The sequence below is a fragment of the Lissotriton vulgaris genome, chromosome 2_1 (genome assembly GCF_964263255.1).
Source record: "Lissotriton vulgaris chromosome 2_1, aLisVul1.2, whole genome shotgun sequence".
NCBI lineage: Eukaryota > Metazoa > Chordata > Amphibia > Caudata > Salamandridae > Lissotriton > Lissotriton vulgaris.
The window spans coordinates 1,196,890,594-1,196,908,942 of record NC_141687.1 but is presented as its reverse complement, the minus strand read 5'-3'; the positions used below and the strand labels follow the sequence as shown (position 1 = coordinate 1,196,908,942).

Here is an 18,349-nt window from a genome sequence, read left to right as displayed (position 1 = left end):
TGTCACGTCTAAATAAATGCTCAGCGTATTATGAACTGATTACTGCACACGGACCCTGTCTAAATAGAAAAGTCAGCATTATCCTGTATGAACTAAACACGCCGCACTCTCCCTGCGTGGACTGAATTGTCTGCACTCTCCCAGCATGGACTAAATGCTCCTTCAACACTGTCCCTGCAGGGCCTGAGCCCTCGGCGCTCTCCATATTCACCTGTCTCTGTCTGACCTGAATACTCAACAGTATTCCTGCAGGGCCTGGGCGCTCTGCAGTTTCCCTTCACGGACTAAATTCTCGGCATCCCTCCAGGGCGGACGGAATACTCCGCACTCTCCCACAAGGGGCTGAACATTGAGCAATCTCTGCGGAGAAAGATGACTCAGCACTTTCCACGTCTCGACGACAGACTACTCAGCATTTTAGTTACCTGGACCGAACATTGAGCACTCCCCCGACATGGGACGAAAACTCAGCACTATCCCTGAGTAACCAACGCTCTCTCTGCCTTATCGGAACACCAACACTCCAGCCGTCTGCTGAGTCGGCACTCTCTCACTCCATGCCTGCTGGAACTGTATATGTGCTTGCTCATTCACACTGTATATTGAAGGTTTGAATATAGCTTGTTGCAAGCCAAGAACGAAAGCTAAGTAATTGATGTCCCTTGAATGAAAATCCAGGACTCTCGCTCCTTGGAGTGAGCACCCATGTCCCCTTTCTCTGCTTAAACTACATATCCGCACCTCTAGCTGTCTGAATTAGGAATTCAGGGGCTTATGTATAAGAGCCCTGTGTCGTCTTGGCAACACATAAAGTTGTACATGGGTAAGCAGGGCTCTCATAAAGATTTGTGAAGCCGTTCAAAGCCACCCTGTGTGGCTCCGAGTGACCTCATACATCATGAGTGAGGCAACGGAGTGCAAATCGCTGCATCACCCTGCTCCCAGGATGAGCTCCATGGGCGTTGCTTTAGGGTTTCCTGCGCAACACCCATGGAATTTGACACCGCCCCAGATTTACAAAGTGATGTAAGCATGGGGAAGCGCCAAATCCGTACGCCTCCTGGGGTGAGGCATAACAAGGAGAAATAATCTAATTTTTTCAGTTTTCTCCTCTTTCCATGTGTGCTGCATTCTGTAGCTCATCCAGAAAGAGGAAAACACCTCTGCCTGCAACAGAGGAGCAAGGGTGCCTATGATGGCGATAGGCTGCTGAAACGGCGCCAGCACAGACAGAAAGAACAGCATTGCACTGTGTTGCTTAAATACGGTATATTACTGCCCTTTCACTTTGGCGCAGGGCACTGTAGCAAGGTGCCTTGGTGCAATGCCTTACGTCAAAATGCAATAAATGAGGCCCTCAGTCTCACTGCCTACACTAAAAGCTCAGCACCCTCTCTCTGGATGGAATAATCGGCACACACAAGGTCTCATTTATTGCATTTTGGCATAGGGCTGTGCAGCACGACTGCCCTATAAATGTGAAAGGGAAAGAATGTACCATATTTAAGCAATACGGTGCATTCCTGTCCTTTCCGCCTGTGCTGGGGTCATTTGAGCAGCCTAGTGCAAACGTAGGTACCATTGCACCATGGTGCCACAGTGTCTCTGTTGCAGGCAGAATTGTTTTTCTGCAGGAAGGGGCGCATACCTGGACACAAACAATTCTACAAGGTGTTTTTTGTTCTGTGTGTGCTGCAGAATGCAGCGCAGATGGAAAGAGTAAAAAATTAGGAGAAATAAAGATATTTCTCCTTGTTACGCCTCACCTCGGGAGGCGTAGCGATTTTACACTTCCCCAGGTTTACATCACTTAGGGAAGACATGGCTTGGCAGTTCGGGCTGGACTGTTCCCATGAGGCACAGGGTGAGACTGATTTGCATATAGCCATGTCTGAACTGGGGTGGCAGAGGGGGCTAAAGAACGGTGATTGATAAAACCCAGATCTTTTGACTGGGTGTGAGTGTTTGATTGATTCAGATGCTCCCTCCATCACCACCCCCTTTTGTACCGCTTTTGGCCGCCATAAGTGTGGCAGGGTATGCTCAGACGTGAGTCCCTTGCTCACTTTGCCACTGGATTCAAGCAAGCCGGGTTGAAGACGGCTGGAATGCCAGAAACCGGTCCTCGGAAGCTTGTTTCCGGTCCAGGGAAGGCATGGCTTGGCAGTTCGGGCTGGACTGTTCCCATGAGGCACAGGGTCAAACTGATTTGCATATAGCCATGTCTGAACTGGGGTGGCAGAGTGGGCTAAAGAACGGTGATGGATTAAACCCAGATCTTTTGACTGGGTGTGAGTGTTTGATTGATTCAGATGCTCCGTCCATCACCACCCCCTTTTGTAACGCTTTTGGCCGCCATAAGTGTGGCAGGGTATGCTCAGACGTGAGTCCCTTGCTCACTTTGCCACTGGATTCAAGCAAGTCGGGCTGAAGACGGCTGGAATGCCAGAAACCGGTCCTCGGAAGCTTGTTTCCGGTCCAGGGAAGACATGGCTTGGCAGTTCGAGCTGGACTGTTCCCATGAGGCACAGGGTTAGACTGATTTGCATATAGCCATGTCTGAACTGGGGTGGCAGAGTGGGCTAAAGAACGGTGATGGATTAAACCCAGATCTTTTGACTGGGTGTGAGTGTTTGATTGATTCAGATGCTCCGTCCATCACCACCCCCTTTTGTAACGTAGGTACCCTTGCACCTTGTGCCACAGTGTCTCTGTTGCAGGCAGAATTGTTTTTCTGCAGGAAGGGGCACATACCTGCACACAAACAATTCTACAAGGTGTTATTTTGTTCTGTGTATGCTGCAGAATGCAGCGCAGATGGAAAAAGTAAAAAATTAAGAGAAATAAAGATATTTCTCCTTGTTACGCCTCACCTCGGGAGGCTTAGCGATTTGACGCTTCCCCATGTTTACACCACTTTGTAAATCTGGAGCAGTGTCAAATTCAATGGGTGTTGCATGGGAAAACCCTCTGCAATGCTGATGGAACGCCTCCCGATGCAGAGTAAGGCGATGCAGTGATTTGCGCTGTGTCACCTTACTCATGATTTATGAGGCCACGCATGCAGGGTGGCTTTGTGAGGCTTCCTAAATCTTTCTGAGAGCCCTGCGTTACGAATGTACCTCTTTACATGGTGCAAAAGTGATGCAGGGCTCTCATAAAAAAAGCCCCAGTGTGCTTGGATTTGATGCCCGGTAAACTAGCGGCCTGAAGTTGACACTAAGCACTTTACACACTTGATCCATCACTAATCCCTCTGGCAGCCAGGAACAAAAACTCAAGACTTCCAGCTACAGGAAATGAACGTCAAGGATTCTCTATGCCTTCACTGATTGCTCACCACCTCAAGCCAGATGCCATTACAGAAATCACAAAAGAACAGTTGAGGAACGGAATGCTGAACAAATCAAACATTCACCCCAGTCACAGATCTCGGTTAAATCCATTTTTTTGCATGCCAAGCCATTCCAGTTTAGACTCAGCCCTATGCAAATCAGTCTTGACCCTGCTCCTGTGGGAACAGTACAGCCCGAACCGCCTGTCCTGGTTCTCTGTGGACCTGAAATAAGCATTATAGGACCAGTTTCAGTGACTCATCGCTCATCAGCCAGGCTAGCATCTATCTGGTAGGGTAGTGAACACAGGACCCACGTTTGGGCACACCCTGTTCCACTTAGGGCAAACATTTCAAACTGGCAGTTGTGTTACCATGAGGAGCAGGGGCAAGACTGATTTACATGTGACTGCCTCCAAACTGGGGTGGCTTGGTGAGCAAAAGAACGAGGGCTTAAACCCAGATCTCTTGACTAGGGGTGGGTGGTTAAAAAGTTTCGGCACTCCATCCATCATCTTATATTTATTACAGAAATCGCAGCACTTCGTCTCTCTCTCTCATCTTCCCTGACTCCTCTTCTCTCTTCCCCTATCCTTCTTGCGCTCCTCTTCTTTCTTCATGCTCCTCTCTCCTGCTCTATCTTCAACTTCTGTTCTTTCTCGTTATCACTTCTGTCTCTCCCCTCCCTTCCTCCTTCCTCTTTCGTTCCTTCCCTCTCCATCCCCTGTTAATTACCTGTCTTGCTCTTGCTTACCCTCTCTGCCACCTCACTCTAGTCGGCCCTATTTTTTCCCCTTTCTGTGCGGATGTCTCTTCCTTTCTCTCTCTCTGTGTATCTCCCCGTCTCTCCTTCCAAATAGTTCTCTCTCCTCCAAGTGTTCACACTTTTTCTCTCCACTTCTTCCACTCCTTTTCTCTCTCTCCGCCCGCTTGCCCTATTCCTCTCCCTTCTATTTCTCTGGTCGCTCTCACCCCTCCTGTATTGCCCCCTCCCCCCCCCCAATCAGTACTCAGTCGGCACCTTGTCTACTTGGACACACGACACAGCTCTATAGCTCCATAAACTGAAGACCCAGCACTGTCTCAGAGACGGACTGATGAATACTGCACGATGCCGCTGCTACGCGGATTAGTTTGTCCTCGCTATACCTCGGCTGTGTACCAGCCAGACCCCCGCACCCACCTCCCGTTGAAAACTGATTACCTTTCCTCCTAAGAACGATTATTCACCCAAACTATCAGTCAGTACTCAGTACTGAACGTTTTCTGTGCGCTTCCTGCCCGGACAGACTCTTTAGCGCTACTTCGACCTGCCCTGAGGTGACGGGCTGTGCCTGCCTTTGACAAATACTAGAATGCGCAGCATTTCTACCACATGTTTACAACACAGAGGAACAAAAGGGGTTTGCTGAAGTGCCACGTATTAGCTAAAGATTTTACACCTGGGAAAATGGTGCAAAACGAACGTGCGCTTTCCTCCCTGCTTACATAGTTATATTGAGTCAAACCGGTGTTTCCTCAGACACAATGTTGTTGCACCTGGGCAAAAAGAGAGCAGGGCCATTTTACAACTATCTCCCTACCTGTGTCACCAATGAGGAACGGAACAAAACACTTACATGCTTGTAGGTGTAGCTAATCTTTCGCTCTTTCTGCTGTCATGCCAGAGGCACAGACAGTGCTAAATCGACGCTTACGTCATTTGCAGCGGTGCAAAACGTTCTGTCATGTTTTACTCCCCGCCCCGGCCGTTGCTTCACTACTGAAGCCGGTAGGTGTATGTAAAACTTCTGTACAGAGAAGGAGCGGACGTTCCCATGCACCAATCAGAATCAATTGCTCATTTTGTGAGGTGGCAGCAGGTAAGAACGAACGGGGGAGGCTTATGCTGTTGATTCAGGGACCATGGACCTGCAAAATGTGGAGCTCAGTGCATCTTGGGGGTGGTTTAGAACTATCACTGTTTCTGATCCCCTTTTAACCTTTTCTTAAAGGTATGCAATAATGTTGATTATTTGTATTCATTTCTATTACAACGTATGCATTGTATTAAAAGTCCTATTATGTATGCAGATGATATCTTTTCAATTGTTTGTATATCTTTTATCATTATTTGTCGAAATAAACATTTCTAAAAGTTAAATAAAAGAAATTCACCTAAAGTTCCTCCAAAGAAAGAATGAGACAACTGGAAAGAGACTCCTTCAAACAGTGTTGTACCGGCGGAGTGAGATGTCACCAAAAAAGAAGGGCCAACATTGAGCGAGGCTCCCTCTGCCACAGAGTGCGGTGCCGAGGAGAGTGAGATGCCACTGAAGTGCCCACAAGGAGCGAGGCTCCCTCTACCACAGAGTGCGGTACCAAGGAGAGTGAGATGCCACTGAAGTGCCCACAAGGAGCGAGGCTCCCTCTACCACAGAGTGCAGTACCAAGGAGAGTGAGATGCCACTGAAGTGCCCACAAGGAGCGAGGCGCCCTCTACCACAGAGTGCGGTACCAAGGAGAGTGAGATGCCACTGAAGTGCCCACAAGGAGCGAGGCTCCCTCTACCACAGAGTGCGGGGCCGAGGAGAGTGAGATGCCACTGAAGTGCCAACAAGGACCGAGGCTCCCTCTTCAACAGAGTGCGGGGCCGAGGAGAGTGAGATGCCACTGAAGTGCCAACAAGGAGCGAGGTTCCCTTTACCACAGAGTGCGGGGCCGAGGAGAGTGAGATGCCACTGAAATGCCAACAAGGACCGAGGCTCCCTCTTCAACAGAGTGCGGGGCCGAGGAGAGTGAGATGCCACTGAAGTGCCAACAAGGAGCGAGGCGCCCTCTACCACAGAGTGCGGTACCAAGGAGAGTGAGATGCCACTGAAGTGCCCACAAGGAGCGAGGCTCCCTCTACCACAGAGTGCGGTGCCGAGGAGAGTGAGATGCCACTGAAGTGCCAACAAGGAGCGAGGCGCCCTCTTCAACAGAGTGCGGTGCCGAGGAGAGTGAGATGCCACTGAAGTGCCAACAAGGAGCGAGGCGCCCTCTACCACAGAGTGCGGTGCCGAGGAGAGTGAGATGCCACTGAAGTGCCCACAAGGAGCGAGGCGCCCTCTGCCACAGAGTGAGGTACCAAGGAGAGTGAGATGCCACTGAAATGCCCACAAGGAGCGAGGCGCCCTCTGCCACAGAGTGCGGTACCAAGGAGAGTGAGATGCCACTGAAGTGCCCACAAGGAGCGAGGCGCCCTCTGCCACAGAGTGCGGTACCAAGGAGAGTGAGATGCCACTGAAGTGCCAACAAGGAGCGAGGCGCCCTCTACCACAGAGTGCGGTGCCGAGGAGAGTGAGATGCCACTGAAGTGCCCACAAGGAGCGAGGCGCCCTCTGCCACAGAGTGCGGTACCAAGGAGAGTGAGATGCCACTGAAAGGCCCACAAGGAGCGAGGCTCCCTTTACCACAGAGTGCGGGGCCGAGGAGAGTGAGATGCCACTGAAGTGCCAACAAGGAGCGAGGCGCCCTCTACCACAGAGTGCGGTGCCGAGGAGAGTGAGATGCCACTGAAGTGCCAACAAGGAGCGAGGCGCCCTCTATCACAGAGTGCGGTGCCGAGGAGAGTGAGATGCCACTGAAATGCCAACAAGGAGCGAGGCGCCCTCTGCCACAGAGTGCGGGGCCGAGGAGAGTGAAATGCCACTGAAGTGCCAACAAGGAGCGAGGCGCCCTCTGCCACAGAGTGCGGTACCAAGGAGAGTGAGATGCCACTGAAGTGCCCACAAGGAGCGAGGCGCCCTCTATCACAGAGTGCGGTGCCGAGGAGAGTGAGATGCCACTGAAATGCCAACAAGGAGCGAGGCGCCCTCTACCACAGAGTGCGGTGCCGAGTAGAGCGAAATGCCACTGAAATGCCAACTAGGAGCGAGGCGCCCTCTGCCACAGAGTGCGGTGCCGAGTAGAGCGAGATGCCACTGAAATGCCAACAAGGAGCGAGGCTCCCTTTACCACATAGTGCCTTGCAGAGGAGAGTGAGATGCCACTGAAGTGCCAACAAGGAGCGAGGCTCCCTTTACCACATAGTGCCCTGCAGAGGAGAGTGAGATGCCACTGAAGTGCCAACAAGGAGCGAGGCTCCCTCTGCCACAGAGTGCGGTGCCGAGGAGAGTGAGATGCCACTAACGTGCCCACAAGGAGCGAGGCTCCCTTTACCACATAGTGCCCTGCAGAGGAGAGTGAGATGCCACTGAAGTGCCAACAAGGAGCGAGGCTCCCTCTACCACAGAGTGCGGTGCCAAGGAGAGTGAGATGCCACTGAAGTGCCCACAGACAGCGAAGTTCTTCCACAGACAGGCGCCGCCGTGGCCGCTCTTACCTGCTTGGTGAAGAGGATGGCCGTGTCCCAGTACTCCGGGTGCCGGTCACTCAGCTTGTTCCACTTCTTCTGCCAGCCGCAGAAGCTCCGGAGGGTCAGGGCCGCGTTGCTGGTCACCTTGGGCCCCTTCTCCTCCTCGGTGAGGACCATGAACTTGACCACCACGATGCTTATGGGGTTCTGGACGCTGGGGTGGCGGTAGAGGCGGGCGGCCGTGGCCATCAGAGTCAGCAGGTAGTGCCGGAGGTCCTCGCCATGGAACTTGGCCATTGACTCGTCGGCCACCACCAGGGTCTCCACGTACCTGGGGATGGAGGCGAAGCGCCTGGCCCGCTTCCCCCCCTTTGGCTTGGTGTCATTGGGCAGCAGCGGTCCCTTGCCTGGGTGGGCGCCCTTATACCGCTCGAGGGCATCCAGAATGGAAGGATTCAGGCCGGAGCCCACCCCACACCTACTGGTGGAGTCCGCAGCCTGGAAGAACGATTTCCTGCGCTGCAACAGGTGCACCCCTTGGTGATGGGGCAAAATGCGCCCGCTGGTGTCATTCTTCAATGGGCGGATGACGTATTCAGAACCACTGTACCCAAAGGCGCCACGAAGCCCCCCACAGAGGCTCAGTGCCGCGAAGGACTCCCGATCCGAGTTGACTTCGCCTGAGTAGAAACAGTGCCTGAGACTGACTCCCTGAGGGCTGGATGGCTTGGCATTGGTGCCCAGATACTGCATGGCAAAGGCAGGGGCGATGAACTGGGCATCAGGGTTCAGATTCAGGTAGAAATCCTCTTGGAAGGCGGAGATTTGAAACATAACACCCCTGTCATCAGTTGGGTCTTCCAGGGCACTCTTGAAGTAGTGTCTGCCGTTGATGTCGGGGTACAGCCTCTGCGGGGTGACCAGCTCGCTCTCCATGGAGGAGCAGGACAGGGGTGCTGGCAGGAGCCAAAGATCCAGAAGGAGCAAAGTGGGAATAAGGACTGAGGGCATCGTGGTACCGTGAGGTGGTGCCTAGAGGGAGCCAAGACGCCTAAACATCAACCCTGCACATCCAAACTGCACTGCATGCTGGAAACAGAACACATGCAAAACAAGCAGAACGAGAAACGATGTAAAGCCAATGATGACGAGGGCTTCCAGTAATCCAGCTGTGGCGGGGGGCGTCTCTGCCAGGAGCAGGTGGCCCGTCTGCGCTGCAAGCCCAGGGACGCTGTGGACATCCCGGGTAGCCGGTGTGCGGTGCTGCGCTGCGGCTCAGCCACTCACTGACAGCACCCGAGGCCGGGCCGCCTTTATATAAATGAGTGCAAACACCGGGCAGCGTGCGGGGGCGGAGCCATGGCGTATTCGACCTGTCAGCCACTTCTGGCTCTGGGAGCAACATTAACGCATGCATGCATAGGGCGCGCGCGGAGCCCCGCTGCACACGCACGGGCAGGCATGCACACACAAGGCGCACAAGTCCGGGTCTTAAAGGGGCGGCGCGACAGTGCTCCCACAGTGGGAGTGTGGCGGGTACTGATGTCATTCCAATTCACCCATAATTGTAGATGAAATTTAAAACCACTCTGCTGCTCATTAGCTGTGAACGTTGTTGCTTTCGTGTCTCTGTGTTTGTGTATGTGCTTGCTGCGTCTGTGTGCGCGTGTTACTAAGGTGTATCTCTGCAGGAGTCGTGTCCTTGTGTGTGTCTTCATGTGTGGGATAGGTACGTATGGGGGGTTGTGATATTCTAGACCTAAAAAACTACGTTCATTACGCTCTTTAATCTAGGATGCGTAGTGCACGGGGGCCGAAAATAGCGTACAGCAGCCTCTCCATCTGGACCCCGCTAAAGCGCTGCATCACCACAATATTGCACTTTATTCTTGCCTACAGTCTCAGCAAAGTGGCCGAGTATTGAATGGGCATGCAATCCGAACTCCATTCTCCTGACCATCTCTAAGGTAAACTAGCGGAGAGTGCCAAAATCTTGTGGAGAGGTTAATAGGACATCAAGCCTCAGTGCTCTCAAGCAGGCGCCTTCCACTTGGGCAATTAATTCTGAAATATCTTAGTTCGGTTAAACGCCATTAGGAGGAGTAACCGTTTAACAATATTAGAATGGGGATTTGGGGGGGCGGCCGACCAGCGTGAGGCTCGCCCCCCGGGAAGTTTGGGGCACCAGGGGAGGGGGGGAGGAAGTATGTCACCAGGGGCTCACCGTAGCTGGCGTTTTTGGGCTGGTTGGGCTGGTTGGGCGGTTTGGGCTCCTTTTGGGCTGGGTGTCTACTTAACCGGCCATTTTGTGTCACCACACACTGTGGTGCGGTGACACAACAGCCAGGTCATAGGAATTTTGTGTCCCATTATTGTGTTATAACGGTGTTATAACGGTGCTTTGTGTCGGCGGTTTCGGGTGGTGCGCTGTTCGCATATCGTTGCTTGGTGTGTGGAGTGGGCGGGCTACGAGCTTGATAGTGCGCGGTGAGAGGCAGGCGGTGACATCGCAGGACGGGATGGGGGCGTACACGGACCTGCGGGTGACGGAGGCTCTGAGGCTCTTGAGCGAGGCGGGCCGCATGGACATCGTGCGGCCCTACCTCAAGGTAAGGCCGCCCCGGCGCGCTGCCAACGGCGCCGCGGCAGCTGTGGTGGCGTGCGACCCGCCTCGGTCGCAATCGACCCAGCGGGGTGGGAGGGGGGTGGGGGAGCGAGGGGAGGAGGCCGGAAGAAAGAGGCAGTGCCGTGCAAGGGGAAGGGAGGCGCTAAGAAGGTCGGGCAGAGAGGGAGGAAGCGCCCCCTGGTGTTTGTGGAGGAGGGGGAGGTGGGGGGGGGGGGTGCGGGGGGGACCGCGAGGCTGTAGTTGAGGAGGAGGTGGCGGAGATGGGGGTGCAGGGGGGCGTGGGGGAGGAGGGTGGGGCCCGGGTAGTGTTGCCTGGGGAAGGTGGGGGCAGTGGAGGAGGGGGCGGGGGACAGATGGCGGGGAGGGGCCAGTGGTGGTGGAGGGACGTAGTGGAGGCGAGGAACAAAGGGGGCTGGTGGGGGGAGGGGCCGGGGGGCCAGGGGAGGCGGCTTCGCCACTGCTCATTGAGGAGACCGATTTGGAGGGGGAGGAGGAGGCGGGGGGGCGGGGGGGAGGACACAGAGCTGGACTGGAGTTTGTCCTCGGCGGAGGAGGGGGGGTGGTGGGGGGGCAGGGGGGGTTGGCGTCGCTGGGGCAGCGGGGGAGGGGTGAAGGAAGGGGCCGGGTGGGAGGGCGAGGCGGACCGGAGGCGCTGGGGGGCGAGCGCAGAGGTGGCGGTGCGGCGGGCGGGAGGGGTGAGTGGGGGATGGTTGGGTGGGTCGGTGGAGATAGTGGGGGTGAGCCAGGGGGTAGGAGGGGGGTGAGGGGGTCTGGCGGGTATGGGGTGAGTTATGGGGAGCGGGGGCGCGGCCTGGGGGGGGGCGGAGGTGCAGGGTGAGGGGGGGGTGGGCCCGAGTTGGGGTTTCGGGGGTGGGGCAGTCCTGGGGGATAGGCGGAGGAAGGGGGTTGGGACCTGGAAGGTGGGGGGATCCCGTCGCGGCGCGGAGGTCATTCGGCGGGTTGGGGGAGGGGAGCGGCTCTGGGGTGGGGAAGTGGGGGAGGGGGCGGCGCGTGGGGGGGCGAAGGGGGCTGTTTTTACCCTGGCATGCTGGACTCCACCTTTTTTCCTTGGCAGGAGCTGTTGGCAAGGCGCTCGGGGGAGCAGCATGCGGCTCCCACCCACCGAGTGGATGGGCCGGCTCTGTTTGGTGCGGGCGGCCGAGCTCCAGCGAGGGACCTGACTCAGGAAATCGGCGAGTGGAGGCGGGATGCGTCTCCGCCGGCCCCTCCCCGAAGGGTCTTTACGGCCGCCGGGGGTAGGGGAGTGAGGATGGATACAAATATCTCTGATTTGCCTGCGAGTGCGGTGGATGGGAGGGCGAGTGTGGACTTGATGGATCTGATGCGGGTGTGTCGTGAGAGAGCGAGTCTGAGCCGGCTGGAACCCCAAGTGGGGGGCCGGGGTGGTGTGGAGCCGGCTGATGGTGAGTCGGAGGAGGAAAGAGAGATTCGGGAGGACGGGGGGGGCTGGTAACGTTGTTGGAAGTGTATTGCAGGTGCCAGCAAGGCAGGAAGCACCCAGAGTGACTGCCCCCTCAGCTCAACTGATTAGGCGGCGGGATCCAGCAAGGACGCCGACCTTGACGCCAGGTAAGACAGGTGACGGTGCGGGGAGTGGCAAGAGGCGTTGTGTGCAGGTTTCAGTGGGGTCGGGGGGCGATGGGGAGGATGGGTGGCGGCTGGTGCGGGGACGGTATGTGCAGGACGCAGGAGTTGGCACGGACGGCGCGGCGCCGGGTGGGGAGGGGTCAAGCGCGGGCGGCGGGGCAGCGGCGGCTGGTGAAAAGGAGGCGGCGGGGGGAGGAAAAGAGAGTTGTGTGGTTCCGGTGCGGAAGTTGCCGTACATGGGGCTGACCAAGCCGCTGGGTGCCCACCTTTCGGCGGCGACGAAGGAAAAGATTTGGAAGGGGGAATACATTGATATCTTGAAGCTGCTGCACAGGGAGTTGACGTCTAAGGAGGGGTCAAAGGAAGAGGAGCAGGAGTTAGCGAGGCGCCCAAAGGTGCCCCTGACGCTGGACAACTGGTCAGCAGCGTTCCTCATATACGCGAGCGTGTATTGCGAGAAGTTCCCGGACCGGTGCGTTGCGCTGTTTAAATACATGGATGTTGTGCGGAGGGCGCAGGTGACCTACGGCGGGTATGCGTGGTCTCACTACGACGAGGAATTCCGGGCGCGCATGGCGGGGGACCCGGAAGCGCAATGGGGGGAGCTGGATTCGGACCTGTACCAGCAGACGATGGGAGGGGCCAAGTTTGGCCGCACCATCTACACGGCAAGCGGTTTGCCGCTGGCGTCTCCCCCCTTTGCGGCCCGCCCCACCCGTGGGGGGGTGGGACAGGGAGCCTCTGGCAGCCAAGCCGCAGTCCGGGCCTGCTGGGACTTTAATAGGGGAGCCTGCGGGCGGGCGGCATGCCGGTTCCGGCACGAGTGCTCGTCGTGCGGGCGGAACCATCCAGTGCTGCGTTGTTGGGGGCCCGAGGGCCAACCGGGGCAGCTGCCCGCGCAGGGAGGTGCTCCTGCCAGAGGGGGCCAGGGTGGGGGGAGGGGAGGGGGTAGAGGGGGGGAGCCGGGGCTCTGGGCAAAGGATCGTACGCCGGTTAGGATCGAGCGGATGGAGCCCTGGTTGGCGGCGTATCCGCGGGTGGAGGATGCTGCAGTGCTGCGTCGAGGTTTCCGGGAGGGTTTTTGGCTGGGGTACGAGGGCCCTCGGATTGCTCGCTGGGCGGACAATCTGAAATCGGTGAACGCACACAAGGGCATGGTGAGAGAGAAACTGTTCAAAGAGGTCAGAGAGGGTCGGATGGCGGGCCCCTTCACGGCACCGCCGATGCCGGGCTTGATCATTTCTCCCATCAGGGTGGTGCCCAAGAAGGAGGAGGGGCAGTTCCGACTGATACAGCACTTGTCCTGGCCAGAGGGGGAGTCGGTCAAAGCCTACATTTCGGCGGAGTTGGCGTCGGTGACTTACTCGTCGGTGGACGTGGCGCGGCGGCTTGTTGCGACGGCGGGACGGGGCGCGCTGATGGTGAAATGCGACGTCAAGTCGGCCTTCCGACTCCTTCCGGTGCACCCGGCGGATCACCAGTTGCTGGGGATCCAGTTCCAAGGTCTCATCTTTGTGGATAAGGCGCTGCAGATGGGGTGTTCCATTTCATGCACACTGTTTGAGCGTTTCAGCTCATTCATACAGTGGGTTTTTTCCAGGCGCACAGGCTCGGAGTCAGTGACGCACTATCTGGATGACTTTTTCCTGGTGGGGCGGCCCGGTGCGGAGGACTGTCAGCGGCTGCTGGATGGTTTGGCTGGGTTGATGGGGGACTTTGGGGTTCCCCTGGCGCCAGAGAAGACGTGCGGTCCCAGTACGGTGTTGTCCTTTCTCGGTATCGAGCTCGACTCAGTCGCCATGGAAGCGCGCCTACCTGAAGACAAGAGGTTGGCAATGTTGGCTTTGGTGGATGGCATGTTGGCAAGGAGGAAGGTGACAGTGTGGGAGGTGCAGGTGTTGTTGGGGCATTTGAATTTTGCGTGCTGCGTGGTGCGGGCGGGCCGAACGTTTTGCCGGCGTTTGGTTTGGCGTTGTCGGGTTTGTCGTTGCCTCATCACCATGTGCGCCTGTCGGCGGGTATGAAGGAGGATCTGCGCATGTGGCGGGCGTTCTTGGAGCGGTTCAATGGTGTACCCATGGCGCCGGCGGAGGACTGGGAGTGGGACCATGTACTCGGATGCGGCGGGCGGCAGAGGATTCGGGCTGTACTGGGAGGGGAAATGGTCTGCGGAACAGTGGCCCGAACATTGGCAGGCGGGCGGGAGGAGCATTGCGTTCCTGGAGTTGTTCCCTTTGGTGGTGGGGGTCACGGTGTGGGCAGGGGCGTTGGCGCACAAGCGGGTGCTGTTTCGAGTGGACAACATGGCCGTCGTGCAAGTGGTGAACAGGCAGTCGGCTCGGGATCCGCAGGTGCTGAAATTGATGAGGGTGTTTGTCTTGCGCTGCTTGGAGAATGACATACTGTTTCAGGCGCGCCACGTTCCGGGAGTGGACAATGACATTGCTGATGCCTTGTCTCGTTCACAGTGGGAGAGGTTCCATGGGCTAGCCACGGCGGCGGAGGAAGTCAGGACACCGGTGCCGGAGGACCTGTGGTCGGTGGGCGAGGCCGGGTCTTTCAGTTGGTGAAGACGTCGGTGGCAGTGTCCACGTGGAAGGCGTACGAGCTAGCATGGGAGAAATTCCTGCAGTCAGGTGCGGTGCGGAACGGGGACTGGTGGCGGCGCAAGGAACAGGTGGTAAGATTCATGCTGGCGCTCATGGATAGAGGTTTGTCGCGGGTGTCGATTGCGGGCAAGTTGTCGGCGGTGGCGTTCATGGGGAAGTTGTGGTGGGGTTACCCTCCGTCGGCGGGGGAGCTGGGGACCCGGCTGCTGGAGGGGTGGGCGAGGGAAAGGGGCGCGAAGGTGCGGCTGCGCTGTCCCATCACGGTGGACTTGCTGGAAGGAGTGATTGGCGCGCTCCCGGAGATGTGCAGGGATGGAGGCGAGGCGGTGCGTTTCTCCACCTTGATGTCATGGCTTTTCTTTGGGGCGTTCCGAGTGTCGGAGTTGCTGGGTGCGAAAGGGAGGTGGGGGGTGTTGTGGGGGGATGGGGAGGTGCGAGATCAGGAGGTGCAGGAGGTGCGTTTACGATGCTTGAAGACGGACCAGCGGGGGGTTGGAACTTGGGTGGTACTGGGACCGGGCGGCCGGGAGGGGGTGTGCCCGGCGGTGTGGGGCAGGAAGTTGATGGTAGACGGTGGCGAGAAGGAGGGGGAGGTTTTTGGTCGGGGTGGGGGGGACGGAGTGACGGCGTCTCAGGCTTTGTGGGTCCCGCGGCGCGCCCTGCGGTACATGGGTGAGGATCCCCTGGCTTTCGGGACGCATTCCTTTTGGATCGGGGCGGCACGGAGGGGTTGGGGTAAGGAAGAGATACAGAGGCGGGGTCGGTCAAAGTCGGATTGTTACAGGTCGTATGTGCGGTTGAGGGAGGCAGAAGGGTTGTCGTCACAGTGATTCCCGATTTTGATATGTGTGTCTTTGCAGGTGCTGTGGCGGTGCCGGAGGTGGCTGTTCTGAATGTATATATTGTGGGACATTCATTCGTCAAGAGGGCAGAACAGGCGGAGTGGGACAGGCATCGGACACTCAATTTGGGATTGGATGCGGGGTTGTACAGGTGTCATTGGAGGGGTAAAGGGGGTAGGCGTTGGCATGAGTTATTGCCCTTGTTGAACACAGTGGTGAGAGGGGGGGTGTGCCCGGATGTGGTAGTGATCCACCTGGGCGAGAACGATTTGGTGCAGTGCAAGGGGTTGGCGCTACTCAAACAAATGAAGCGGGACCCGAGGGAAATCAAGAAGCAATGGGCGGGTTGCCATATTATCTGGTCTGAGTTTATTCCCAGGCGGGTGTGGAGGGGGGCTGAGCGCCCAGGAGCCATAGACACGGCACGGAGGAAGATCAATCGGGAGATGCTTGAATTCTGTGCCAGGGAGGGGGTGGGGAGGATGGAGCACCCGGAGTTGCGCTATGGTGCAATCTATTTTTTCCGGGAGGATGGGGTTCACCTGTGCAGGTATGGCATGGAGCTGTATATAGTCCAGCTGAAGGAGGCTTTGGATGGGGCGTTAGGGGTGCTCAGGTATCCCAGGAGGCAGGAGTCCTAGGGGGGGGTCAAAAGTCGTAAGCGACTTTCGAGTGGCGCTGTCCTAAGGAGATAGGGTGGTTTTGCTGGAGGCCTGGGACTGTATGGTAGCGGGGGTGAGGTCATGGAGGTCATTGGGGCATTCAGTAGAGGGACAGGTTGCTGAGCGGATGTTGTTGTATTACAGTTGCAATGTTTGGGGTTAAATTTAGGGGTGGGGGTGGGGGGGGCTGTCAGGCAGTTGTTATTTAGTGAGCAGTAGTTTTGTTCGGGACAGGCCAGGTGGGATTTTGTTGTAGGTGCACCTGATTCCAATGAAGCGGCCTTTTTCACACACTTTTGGTTGTCTGTGTCAGTGCTTCCCCCCCCTCACCTACTGGTGTGCCCCAATGGGGATTTTGGGGGGCGGCCGACCAGCGGGAGGCTCGCCCCCCCGGGGAAGTTTGGGGCACCAGAGGAGGGGGGGAGGAAGTATGTCACCAGGGGCTCGCCGTAGCTGGCGTTTTTGGGCTGGTTGGGCTGGTTGGGCGGTTTGGGCTCCTTTTGGGCTGGGTGTCTACTTAACTGGCCATTTTGTGCCACCACACACTGTTTGTGGTGCGGTGACACAGCAGCCAGGTCATAGGAATTTTGTGTCCCTCCCACCCTCCCTGTATAAAAGTTTTTTGGTCCTTTGGGTTTTTTCTGGGGTGGTGGGGTTTTTTTTGGCATGTCATGAGGGGTTTTGTTGGTTGATGGTGCACTGGTTAGGGTTACAGTTGTGTTGTCGCTGGAACAGGTGCGTTTTCTGGGGCGCTGTCCTAAGGAGATAGGGTGGTTTTGCTGGAGGCCTGGGACTGTATGGTAGCGGGGGTAAGGTCATGGAGGTCATTGGGGCATTCAGTAGAGGGGCAGGTTGCTGAGCGAATGTTGTTGTATTACAGTTGCAATGTTTGGGGTTAAATGTAGGGGTGGGGGTGGGGGGGGGCTGTCAGGCAGTTGTTATTTAGTGAGCAGTAGTTTTGTTCGGCACAGGCCAGGTGGGATTTTGTTGTAGGTGCACCTGATTCCAATAAAGCGGCCTTTTTCACACACTTTTGGTTGTCTGTGTCAGTGCTTCCCCCCCTCACCTACTGGTGTGCCCCAAGCCCTGGTTACAGTTATTTACGGATTGCGTTCAAATGTCATTCAGTGGCTTTTTGGTGCTCTCAAAGGGTGTGAGTTGTAGTGTATATGTTCACTGATTATGTTATGTCATCACAGTGATTCCCGATTTTGATATGTGTGTCTTTGCAGGTGCTGTGGCGGGGCCGGAGGTGGCTGTTCTGAATGTATATATTGTGGGACATTCATTCGTCAAGAGGGCAGAACAGGCGGAGTGGGACAGGCATCGGACACTCAATTTGGGATTGGATGCGGGGTTGTACAGGTGTCATTGGAGGGGTAAAGGGGGTAGGCGTTGGCATGAGTTATTGCCCTTGTTGAACACAGTGGAGAGAGGGGGGGTGTGCCCGGATGTGGTAGTGATCCACCTGGGCGAGAACGATTTGGTGCAGTGCAAGGGGTTGGCGCTACTCAAACAAATGAAGCGGGACCCGAGGGAAAGTGTGAGTTGTAGTGTATATGTTCACTGATTATGTTATGCGTGCACTTTAGAACACCTGCACACCTGTTTGAGTGACTAATGACAAAACACTGCGGTCTGTTGGTTGTCCAGTACAGAGTTTTGTATGTTCTAGGTTCTGATGAAGCTCAACATACTAGAGTTATACAATGACTTTGAAAACTGCAACATACTTGGCCCCGAGGTATGTTATTTAAACGTGCATCTATAATATAGTATATAATATAACATTTATAGTTTCGTAAGTGATGGGGTATGCTAGAGTTTAACAAGATTTGAATGAATGAAGCATTTCTAGCAAAACATAGGCACTTCGAACTTTGGTGTGATTTCAAGTCAAGTCAAAATTTAAGTTTATTTAGATCATTGATCTTTAAACCACAAAGAATACACATTTATTTTAAAATACTTAAAATAATTACTAAAACTGCATATCGTTTCCATAAGTACTATGAAGTTCCATATCCTCCATCATAGTTATATTAAAACCAATTTCATACAGCAATAAAATACATTCCAACATCCTAAGGGTAGATCGACTTCACTAAAACCTGTTTATAAATATATATATATTTTATTTTTTATTTTTTATTGGAGTTCATGGTGCAATGAGAAAATACATAATTAACCACAAACAAGGTATAAGAACATCTGATTCAATTACATGATCACTAGAATATATGTAGCTAAAAACACATTATTTGACGTGGGGATAAAAATGATACAGAAGATCTATCAATAAATATAACAATACAGTACATTTCAAGTTCTTATTCTGTCCTCCAGCCAT

At 55.5% G+C, this 18,349-nt stretch overlaps 1 protein-coding gene across 1 annotated transcript in view; it reads right to left on the bottom strand.

Moving 5' to 3' along the window:
- ADAMTS15 (ADAM metallopeptidase with thrombospondin type 1 motif 15) overlaps positions 1–9,080 on the bottom strand; it is a 358,149-nt gene extending 349,069 nt beyond the window's left edge. Inside the window, exon 1 of the mRNA XM_086956926.1 lies at positions 7,680–9,080. Coding sequence (XP_086813052.1) covers positions 7,680–8,663 — 984 coding nt within the window. The 5' untranslated portion in view covers positions 8,664–9,080. The remainder of the gene's footprint in view (positions 1–7,679) is intronic.
- Positions 9,081–18,349: the final 9,269 nt, after the last annotated feature.